This window comes from Agrilus planipennis, unplaced genomic scaffold (assembly GCF_000699045.2).
Source record: "Agrilus planipennis isolate EAB-ADULT unplaced genomic scaffold, Apla_2.0 scaffold13, whole genome shotgun sequence".
NCBI classification, from domain to species: Eukaryota; Metazoa; Arthropoda; class Insecta; order Coleoptera; family Buprestidae; genus Agrilus; species Agrilus planipennis.
This window is the reverse complement of record NW_020439040.1, coordinates 780,619-792,420: the sequence shown is the minus strand read 5'-3', so window position 1 is coordinate 792,420 and position 11,802 is coordinate 780,619. Positions and strand designations below refer to the sequence as shown.

The 11,802-nt window shown below is 34.6% G+C and overlaps 1 protein-coding gene across 2 annotated transcripts in view; it reads right to left on the bottom strand.

Moving 5' to 3' along the window:
• Nucleotides 1–2,458: 2,458 nt before the first annotated feature.
• LOC108744230 overlaps nucleotides 2,459–11,802 on the bottom strand; it is a 43,789-nt gene continuing 34,445 nt past the window's right edge. For both annotated transcript variants that reach the window (XM_025976738.1, XM_018479888.1), the window contains 4 exons: nucleotides 9,120–9,227; nucleotides 4,309–4,548; nucleotides 3,971–4,232; nucleotides 2,459–3,806 (listed from right to left, as the gene is read on the bottom strand). In XM_025976738.1, coding sequence (XP_025832523.1) covers nucleotides 2,914–3,806; nucleotides 3,971–4,232; nucleotides 4,309–4,548; nucleotides 9,120–9,227 — 1,503 coding nt within the window. In that variant the 3' untranslated portion in view covers nucleotides 2,459–2,913. The remainder of the gene's footprint in view (nucleotides 3,807–3,970; nucleotides 4,233–4,308; nucleotides 4,549–9,119; nucleotides 9,228–11,802) is intronic.

Here is an 11,802-nt window from a genome sequence, read left to right as displayed (position 1 = left end):
CAATTTTGAATTTATTAAACGAGAGGCGCTTGTCATAGCGTTTTAGTGAAGTTTAGATGAACTTTTATTACAGATAAGAACCTTAGCGTTTTCATGACTTTTAGCTTCAGTGACTACAGAAAAACCATTGCTAACGCGTATTTTTGGCAATATCTCAAGAAATCTTAGGTACTACTGTAACTACTTCCAAGGCAATTGATGACGAAAATGGCTCATGCACTAACCGATGCAGTTGTTCACTGCTACCTGTCTTTCCAATGCTCTTTTTTAACATGGTCTCTTATCCATCGTAGTGATTCAGACGTTTCTGATTTCCCGCACTATGTTTACCTCACTGAAAACTTCCCGAATATTCCATTTGTACTCTATCTATCACCAGCTGTTACCCGTGACTTTGTCTGCGAAGAATTCAATTATTTCACTAACCCCAAGTCAGTTTATCCTTCTCCATACATAGATGTACCCCATTAGTTAGAGCAAAAAGACCTTGGAGGATATCGAAACACATTGTAGTTTTTTTTAAAGGTTTTTATTTGGAATTTTGGGTTTTAGTGTTTTATTTAACCACATTCTGTATAATTATAGATATTTTTGAGTGCATATCACTGAAAAAAGTTTAGGCTTCGGAGTCTTAAAATTTTGATACTGAGACGTCCAGCTTTTTATTGTTTTTCAGTAGGATTTTCTTTTTGTTGCTTTAATGTTAAAAAATTGGCGCGCTTCTGATAAATAATAATCAAAATAAAGACCTTCTTGTTGCAAATGAGTGTACAGTTAAGAAACCGGACCATGTAAGTGGGCAGCAGCAGGGGTTCGTACGCACCCAGAATAAGAAGTTCGTTTACCTTTCGGATTCGTTTATTTTTTCGTCCAGCGCATGGGCTAATTTAACGAAATTAAATTTGTTGTGATATCAAAGGCTCCGTTCATTCTTCGACATCACGCAAAACTCGATATACATTACATTATAAGTGTATTTACGTGCGTACGTACACTTCGATTCACCTGTTTACGAACAATTGAAAATCATCTAGGGTACATGGAAAAGTATTTTCCGAAAACTGATATGTGTTGGATTTTGGATCACCAGATGATTTACAAAAGCTGTTTTCAGATTTCTGGTAGAATTACTAAATAAAGTAGAAACATAGATTAAAAGGATAATTTCATTGAGGTACAGGAGTAGGGACTTGATAGGGATTTTGGATTTTCTTAAATTTTATCATGTGCAGAATAAGATGTAAACTCGTAAAAGTTACAAAACTTTTATTGTTATACCACAATAATATTTTTTTATTACACAGCGGTTCCCTCAGGTGTTTCCTTTAAACATAAATGGATTTAAAAGCTTCTTGTACAGTCCTATTGTCTACTGATACTAGATGACCACAAGTTTTTTACCCATTGGCTTTTAAAATGACTTAAGATTAGTTACTTAAATAACCATTAAGTTAATATCATCGCCATCTATCATATAGAAGACGAAATACATTCTAGAATCAAATACAGATCACAGAAAACTATTAAAACTAATTTAAATTTCGTTCTTAAATAATTTTTTTTACTAACCTAATCAATTATTCAATCGTTTAAGTAAATTCTGATTAGGGCGCTACTTGTTGTAATTCAGAAATCGTTAAGATTTTACCGTAAAAATTTAAATATTTATATTTATTGAGAAACTCTTCATCTAAAAATGCTTTTATGAAATACTTACCTAATAAAAATTGTTAATGTTAATTCGTGAAAATAATTCTAATTCTAATTATTTGTTGTGTATCTTTATATCTTTTAGAAATACGTACACACGTCCACACATATTTGCCAAATGAGATAGAAGTGTACAACTGTAACTAAGAAAAAGAACAATAAAATTAAAGTTCTTATTATCCTTTGCTTGTATCTGCATTTTTATAGGGAAAAATTTAAAATACATGTTTGGTCTTATTGTCCATTCGTCCAATTTAAACCAACCCAAGGTTGAAATCCTTATTACGCGATGAAAATCCAGCTATCATATCGACTCTTGTAAATTTAAATTAAATTCTTGAATTTTGATATCGGCGTAAATAGTCTTTTTCTATCATTTTTAAATTCAAAATTTGATTGATTATTGATAATTTAGAAAATACTACAAATGGCGCGGTAAACGCCATTATTTTATTCGATTAACCTAACGTGCCTATCACGTGGAGGTTGGCTACGCCGGAATTCGTTTTCAGCAAGTAGATATCCACACAAGTGGACCTTGTTGGAGCATACGTAATCCTAAAATGTAGCATCGTGCTACAGATGGCGTTTACCGCGCCATTTGTAGTATTTTCTAAATGGCACTGTTAAGACAGCAGTAAAAAGATCGAAATCGCGATCCGCGTCTGGCAGTTTCGACAGAATACAGACCACTTCGAATTATTTTATTGATAATTTATTTAAAATAATTAATCAGACAATATTTATAACATTGGTTCTTTATTTGTTGGATAATAATTTACAAAAATTACAGACAAAAGTCATCAATGCCCAATTGTTTTGTTTGTAACAATGAGCCTACCAAATTTTTACATACTTAATATGATGTACATATTTTAAATAACCACATAAGTATCGATCACTCCGGTACGAAACGTCGTATAAATAAATGACCGTTTCCGTCAATATCTAATCAAGAACATGTCTAGTCAATTGACCTATAATCTACTATACATAGTAATTCGTATTGCATCTGTCGAAGAATAGATTGCTACATTTCCGAACAGTTGACTTTCTTATTTTCTCATTCGCTTTTTGACAGCATCTTTCTATAATTACCATCTATGCAATAGTCCTATATCACACTTTTATTTATCTATTTGTTATCGTAAGTCCGTCGAAAAAATTCGCTATATTCACATTTATTAATCGCCACGTCCATTCTCATACGTAAACTTCACCTCTCTTTGGTGAATTCGCCGTCGCGCTCACTGAAACCGTTGACGTTTTTCGGCTTCGGGGCTCTTCAACTGATGATATCGAGTTATGGGACGCAACATTAGGCAACAATGCCGTTGTATCATTCGTACTGGGCACATTGGGTAAGTTGCTGGAGTTCACAGACTTCAAGACGCTGCTCGGATCCGCCGTTCTCTCGTCTATTTCTGGAATGCTTCTCTTGGACGCTACCGAGGCTGTCGTGTTGGACTGCATGGATCCTTTGCTATCCTTGGAATCGTTCGATCCTTCCGATCCCATGGACGTTTCGCTGCTTCTGCTGCTGATGTTTCTTTCTGGATCGTCGGCTGCTGACACCTCCGTCAAGGAAATCCTTTGGGAATTTGGTGTTTCTGGAGGAATGGTTGAATGGAAAGCGTTCACAAAGGTTGGATTACTCTCCATGTGGTTTCCAAAGGATCTTGTCAGCATGGGACTATTCGTGACGGAGGACAAGCCCAGAGAAGTGAGTTGTGATACGGTCATGGGCACGCTAACCGGTGCCAGAACTGGTCCTATTCCAGGCGAGAGGATCGCTTTGGCAAGAGCAGCAGTGCTTGGTTGATTAGGATGTAGAGTGTTGTTGCCCGAATTGCTACCATCTAATTCCTGAATTGGAGATAGGACCACTTGTACCACTGGCATATCGGTTCCTGCCGCATAACTGGGATAACCAGTACTTATTTGCTGAGGTACTAATGTCACCCCTGCGGAGATTTGGTTCTGCATGTTGATGGACGTCGCCAAACGATCTCTGTCCAGTACTTCTTTGGTTACGTCAGGTGTTGGGATCCTTGGACGACCTTTAATTGGAACAGGACCCGGAGCTTTAACCATACCTGAAATTGGAATACTTTCTTCACATTTTTTTATCATTTTTCCACTCTCAGCGTAATGATATCAACCTTGAAACCTTTCTAAAGCCTTTTTAAACATTTTGCAATCTCAACGTTATACTATATTCATCTGCGCTAGGGTGTTTGTATTGTAAATGTTTATATACCTGGTTTCTGAATGATTTTCTGATTTCTGCTCGATCGTCTACCAACGATCCGGTCATAAATAGATAACTTTACATGGGCTTGAGCACCAACTTGTCCAGCTTCTGGGCTGGCGTACACAGAATTTCCTCGAGGTCTTCCAAAGAGTCCTCCAGAGGAATAAGCTGTAGATGATGATCGTATAGATCCTCTAGTTTTTGAAATTTGTCTGCTAAACCAATTTGATGATTTTCTTCGTTCGACAATGGGAGTGTCTACGCTCTCCTAAAACAAAAAAAGGCAATGATGTAAAATTCACGTGAACGCGGAAGAATATTTTTTGATAAAGGGTGCTTCTTACGTAATCGGCATACATGTCATCTACCATGTTGTTTTTGCGATGAGGCGTTACCAGGTTTGCGTAAAGTGCATCTGAGGCTTTTATTTTATAGTTTTCCGCCGAACCTTTCGGTTCTTCTCGGCGATAATGCTCAGAAGCAACTGTGTAAGGAAGTTCCTTGGGGACCACTTCGTCCCAAAATTGATCTTTCAGTAATTCGGGATGTTCCTCGTGCATCTCATCGACAATCATATATCCTGCCTGCAAAAACCACTGTTTGTTTAGAAAATGTTGTTGTAGTAAGAAGTATCTTTGGCATCTGATTGCTTTCAAATGTGCGAATAGGGTGCAAATCTACCTACGAATCGTATCACTATACATTTAACTACTTTTAAAAGTTTCTTAAAGTATTTCATTCGATATCCTTTGTTTATGTGAGTGCAAAAAAATATATTCTTATCCTTATAGCTTATTTATTGTCCCACATAGTAGTATAATTAACAATTAGGTAATAGGCAGTAGCATTTCAGTTTTTTATTGGCACTTTCCAAAACCGTAAAGATTGTTTATAGTAGCAGTTTTCATATAAGAATTATTACAATTTTATTGCCGATAATTAAATAGGAGATGCATAAAACAATTTTTAATTGACCCTTAATCATCGATTAACAAATAACCATACTTAAAAATCAATCGGAAATGGCTGACATTGTTTTTATTTATTTACCTAAATCAAATGCAATGGTTGTTTGTGACCGAATTTTAGTTGACCTTATTAAAATTCTTCCTGAAACACGCTTTACTGACAACCATGACCTTTCTTTACAAGGTATGCGGTGAACCTTATCATCATTTCAATATTAAGTATTAGGGATGCCCTGAACAATGTCTCAAAAATTAGCAACGATCTACTGATAATTGAAATAGATTTTTGAGGGTGTGCCTGTCGTAGGAAGTTGAAAACTTATTTTTTCTAAGAAGATGTCTTTTGAAATTGTATTTAAGCACCTTGGCACCATTTTTAAAATATCACGAATGTGCAAATTGTTTCGATTAGTATTTTGAAGTGAAACTGGTCGTTTTATAGGTACAATATGGATACATGCTTATGTTTGGCACACCATAACAATTGCAATAGCAAATAAAAATTTACACCTGGAAGTAAAACTGAACTTTCACATACCCCCAACAACAGTATCTTAATTCAGCTTACATATCCTAACAGTACGCCTAAGCCCCGTCTCTTTATAGTTTTATGTGTCTCCTAAAAATTGCAAATTTGTGATGTTTCCTTGTATAGGTAAATCAATAAAATTAACATATAATTACGCAAACAATTAACATATATACCTTGCAAAAATACCGTAGTTAAGGTCATAGTTTATCAAGATGTTATACATATCAAATTTTTTCCTTGGCATGAATTGTGCAAATCTATTGTTAACAGTAACATGTCATTGTAATAAAACCTAAAATAATTATTAAATGTACATTTAAACGGCGTACAACCAGATGTATACGATTCGAATAGTTAAGGCCAATTCAGAAGATAATATTTTATATTTCTAAAAACTACAGCAACGTTTCGACTGCCAATGCGAGCCTTCTTCAAGATTGTCTTTCGTAGTTAAGCAGTGTTGTGTTGGTTTTAAATGTTTATTTATTTATTTTTTTATCGAGTTGTATAGCAATTGTTTTTTCAATTGCACAAATTGCATCGTATAAATCAAATACTGTTCAGCTAGGACAAACAGTCGTGAAAAAGTCTCGTGTTGGAAGCGAAACGTTGGTGTAGTTGAAATATAAAATTTTATATTCTGAATTAGTTTTGATTCATTTCACATATTAGTTGTCACTGCTGATATTTAATATCATCTAAATGAAACAGAATAAACCCTATCGTCTAGTTGTTCCTTCATTAGCACACATGTTTTCTGAACTCAACGTCAATTCAATTCATTCGACAAATGAACATTCTTTTGTTTGTATTCAACAACTCAATACACTATGCTGATGTTCTTTTACAATTAGAGAAAAACAGTGTTAATAGTTATTGTTACAACGAAACGTAATCTTTATTTGGTTTACGTTGTAACGTTCTAACGCTACGATGATTTGTACTGTTATCGCGATAGTATTTTTGTTAAAAAATGGATTGAATTAAAAAAAAGTATAGTGAAAGGTTTACGAAGCGCGTAGTAGAACTGGCGTAAAATAATAAAAACCTTTAAGTGACTTTAAAATAAACAAGAGTGACACAAAAACATGCTAAAAAAATATAGAATCATTATTCAATACAAATCCACAAATACGAAAAGCTTTTTTTAATTATAATTTTGGAATTTTTATGTACTTAACTTGTTTTGGATTACTTAAACAGTCTTAGAACTGTAATTTTAGTTCATTGCTCTACCAGTGTTGATTAAATTAAAGTCAACTTTGTATGGTATAAAAAAATTATTTGCGAATTGAAAACTAACTGGATTATTACACAATGAAAAAATATGCAAGAATCAGTCAATTATCCCTTCTTAATACTCAGGTGTAATATACATTGCAATATATATTATCCTGCGGTCCATGTGTGTATCTCGTATTTCTTAATATGAAGATGCGACAACTTGGCGCTCCTTTACACTTACGTTAACCCATTTTACCATAATATTCTTTAAACAATTTAACGTTGGGTAATACCACAACCTACCTCGCAATCCACAATCATGTGATGCAAAGGTTACGTTACGGTATATTAAAAAAATACTCTGTATTTACATGTTGTACGTTTGCGGAGGAGTTGTTTGTAATTAGTTATTGTTCGCAGTATCACAGCTGCAGTGGCGTAACTATCGGGGTAGAAACTACTACAGTTATAATTAAAAATGATCACTAGCATTTATGAGTTACATATCTCGATTAATTGCAGCTTCTCTTTTGTAAATCATTAATTGTGTTCGACCCTTAAAAGTTCGCCTACGATTCGTTGTGAAAACATCCGTCGCATTCAAAATTTTTAATTCAATAGCTCAAAGAAGTGTTTGATAATTAATTTTATAATTCATGACAGCGTTGTCTTTGATTGAAGCATGTACTTCATTGGAAATGATGTAGATAGATATGTATAATAATGACTTTATTGGTTTACAGTTACAAATTTGCTTTCAATTAGATAAAGGACAATGCCTTGTTCGCGAGTGACAATAATAAGTATCTAATAAGATCGCTTGTTACAGGTTGCGTGTCACCTCAAAGGTTTATGACACTATTCATGTTCACTATTGAATTATGCATGTAAATTCTTCAGGTCTTGATTCATCCAATCGATATCATCGATGTTCTGTGAAACTGTTTATGTATATGATCGCAGGAATTTATTATAAGTATATTTTGTTGTGCTGTTATTACCAGGTACTTATAATAATAGACCCATACGTATTCTGTGTTGTTCATATTTTATTTCTGATGGTGAGAATAACTATTATTTATTGAGGACCAATAAAAGTAATGAAAAATTGAAATAAATTGCCGGTACGACCATGGCTGCTACCTATCAAGGTGGTAGATAACAGTCAGCGATTTTATATCTTTTCTTTTCTTCCTGTCACGCCACTGTCGAGCTTTAAAGATGTGCTACAATCAACGGCGAAATCATAATGGAAAAATCGTAAGGTTTTGATTTTGATATTCAGATGTAGACAGGACATGCTTAAGAATACTTGCAGATTGAATGCATGTTGTATTTTTAATAAAATATGAATACCTATAAAAAGGGTACCTTAAACGTGGTACATTTTGATTTATTAATGCCGAAAACGTAAAACGTACCGATGATGAGTGAACAAGTCCGATTTCTCTTTCATAAAATATTGTTTGAAATGTATCGATATCGGAGCGTCGTGGGACCGAATCCGGCGCATTTTACCGGACCGAGAGCGTATCGGGTGCAGTACAGTGGGAACCAAGCCTAATGCTTATCAAGAATATATTTTAACATTCTCCGCGTGAAGGATAGTAAAATCCGTTCGTAAGGAACAAATGCGATTCCTTACGCGGAAAGGAATTTTGCGCATTCGCCCCTGAAATCAGGGAAAAATATCGTATTTTCGGTAGAAGTTTGATGAAAAATATATTTAATTATATGAACCAAAGTAATAGGGTCTTAATTAATGGTTCTGTAAATTTATTCGTGCACTTTCAATGCGCGAATTTCTTATTACTTAACTGCTATAGATAGTGGCCAAATTGGCCTCAATACATGCCGAATGAAACAGTTAAATTGCCTTTATACATACTTATATGTTCCTTGACCTAGTGAAACTTCTAGTAGTTCCTAATCAATTAGCAAAAATTAGCAGTCACAAATCGTTCCTTGTAAATTTTCTTTATTTCTTTCGCTTTCAGCTATTCTATTTAGGTAAGATCAAAATGCGTATTAAAAGAAAAAGGATTTTAAAACTAATTAACAGTAATACTTTCTATTTGTCGACTTAAAGGGAATTAAAAAGACGGAAATTATGATTGATTCATATAGAGAATAAATTTATTATCTACATTCTTTTTGCTATCAAGAAATAGGCCAGTAAATTTCTCAAAACTTTAAACTCATTGTGTGATTATTCGAGAAACTACTTGAGGAATTTCCTGGTGCGATTATGACCCGGTTTTTCCATTTTTTTACAGTGCAGTTGCAACAATTATGACTAATAAAAATACGCAAATTGTATTTCACGAATTCAAGTGTTTCTTCGGTAGGCGTTTTTTATGTGGGAATGCAACAACAAGTTCGTGAAAACAATAGACAAAGTGCTCTGTTTTTGTTATAAGTATGTACTAACCTTGATATGCCTGTCAATCAGCCAATTCAGTTCGATATCGTCGTCGTCTTCGCCAAAAGGATTTATCAGAACCTCTGCCACTTTTAGCCAACCAAGGTAAAAGCAGAACTAAAAAGCCAACCAGGAAAAAAGTCAGTCACATTGTTCCTTTATGATGCAACGGTTAATTATAATAACAAAAAATTAAAAATATTTTTATTTAGGTAGGTAATGTTAATTTCTCAAGGTCTTGGATTAATTAATATTTATATAAATGTAAACGTAGGTACAGTTTTCTTGAAAAAAATTGCTCAATATAATAAATATGTCTCATGTATCAACGTATCAGTCAAGGCATAAGAAAACAATTCCATGAATTCATTTTCGATTTATGCAATAGCATGTGTTTCAGCATACTGACGCTTTTTTTTGGTCCGTTACCTTAAAAGGACAAAGTGGGTACCAATCGCAAAAAGTGTAAGGAAACCTTAGAAAGTCTGACAAATTGGTAAAAAGATTTCGCGGTCAGTTAGTGAACTGATGCTGTCCTGATTCGGGTCTCAATATTGTCGTCGATTGGAGTTACGAGGGCGGTTCAATAAGTACCCGTGTTAGACATGAAGACACCTTTTTCGTAAAATTTGTTTTTTTGTTTTCCAACATAGTCCCCTTTTAGAAAGACACACTTCTCCCAACCCCTCCAAAAAATAAGATTTGTAGAACTCTCCAAAATCCCCCCTGTCTCGGCGATGACTTCCTCGTTTGAGCTAAATTTCTTTCTCGCTAGTCATTTCTTCATGGTAGGGAACAAGATGAAGTCGCAGGGAGTCAAATCGAGTGAGTACGGGGTGTGCGGCAGCAAATTCATAACGTAATTCATGCATTTTGGCGGCAACAACTCCTGATGAATGTGCCGGTGCGTTATCGTGTTGAAAACGCACCTTCTTTTTCGTCAAATGCGTCCGTGTCTCCTTCAATTTTTTGTCGAAGCGGTCCAATAACTCACTCTAGTATTGTCCAGTGATCGTTCTTCCTTTTCCTAAAAAATCCGTAAAATGATTTCCTTGGTAACAACGTTTGCCAGGCTTCCTGGTCGCTCCTATCAAAAACGTATCTTTGCCCACGTTTAAATTCGTTGAAGCAATATCTAACTGTGGTCGTAGATGGCGAAATGTCTCCATAAACAGTATCCAACTTTGTTTTCATCTCCTTGCATTTTTTCCCATCCAAAAACAAAAAGCGAGTTACCGAACGATACTGCTCTTTTTCCATTTTAGCGAAAATAACGAAGCACGTCTGAGTGGAATAGCTGCCAAATCCAAACTAACCTATCAATCAGTTTGAAATTCGTTTTGACGTGGTTTGATAGATGGCAGCACACGATGACAACACCAATTTCCCTCAGGAACGTCCTCTATCTTCAAACACGGGTACTTATTGAACCGCCCTCGTACTTCCTAACGAGTGGAGAACTTCTTCAGAGGTCCTTTTAAATCTAGCATCGGGAAAAGAAGGAACTCTGAATAAGATTATCACTCGAGTTAGCGAAACGTTAGGAAGAAACTTCAATCGACGATGGCCTTTACACCAGAATCAGAATGCATCAGTTTTTAGGAAGTATCTAGCATTTGTCATAAAACAGTGAAATATATTATTATAGTTTGTGTAACAAAATTATTCATTAATTATTATTCTTGACATTTGTTAATAATTTGGTGATTTGTTCTATACAACTTGTTGGTAAATTAAAATCCAAATTTCATCGAAAATCGGACATAGGTACGCGACAAGTTTCTAACAACGATCGTTGCCAAGGCGACCCAGTTGTTCACTGGCCCGTCGCTGATGGTTACGTGGACGTTTATTTTTATTGCCTTTACTTGACTTTTTGATAAGTATTCGAAAATCGTAACACTTGCTAATTGGTAGGTAGATGAAATAATCAAAAAGAAAGTAACCGTTCGCTGATTTGTAAAAGTGCTCGAGTGGATTAATTTCAAATACAAATCAAGTGTATTTTGTAATTCAGGAAATCAAATGGAATTATTTATTTAAACAACCTCATTCCCTTTCATGTTTATAGAATGGAAGTAATTTGTTTGTAATTAACAAAAAGTTAGAATCGTTTATGATGTGGTGTGATTATGGGCGAAATAGGGTAGATAGAAAATATTACAAATCAGGAAGAATTACAAAGACATTACGGTATGAAGTAAATCAGGAAAAGCAGACACAGAATATTTTAAGACCTTCTGAAATGTAAAGCGTTATAGCAGTTTATAGAAATAAAGCACACAAACCTTCGAATTTTTGTAATAGCTAATTCAATTGATTTTTAATGAATTTAAAATATAACTCTTGGAGACGAGTGTATGACGGTGGCTCTGAGCCCCAGGTACCTTGAAGGTCGTCGTTGACTGCATATGCTGATTTGCGGCCCTCAAAACCCCCGAAAAATGAACTTATTTATATGTTTATTGTCCGAGTTTTTGTATAATGCATTTACAAAACTGAATTTTTATCATGCACCGATGCATTTTTTGAAGATGAATTGATCTCTCGTGTTCACAAATTTTATAGACAATCTCACAAATCGAATGCAAAAAACTGCGTCTCGATATGATTATTTTCTCAACTATCTATTAATCCGAGGCATATTAGCAGCAAGATAGGGGTAAATACAGGCCTGTATATATAAATAAGT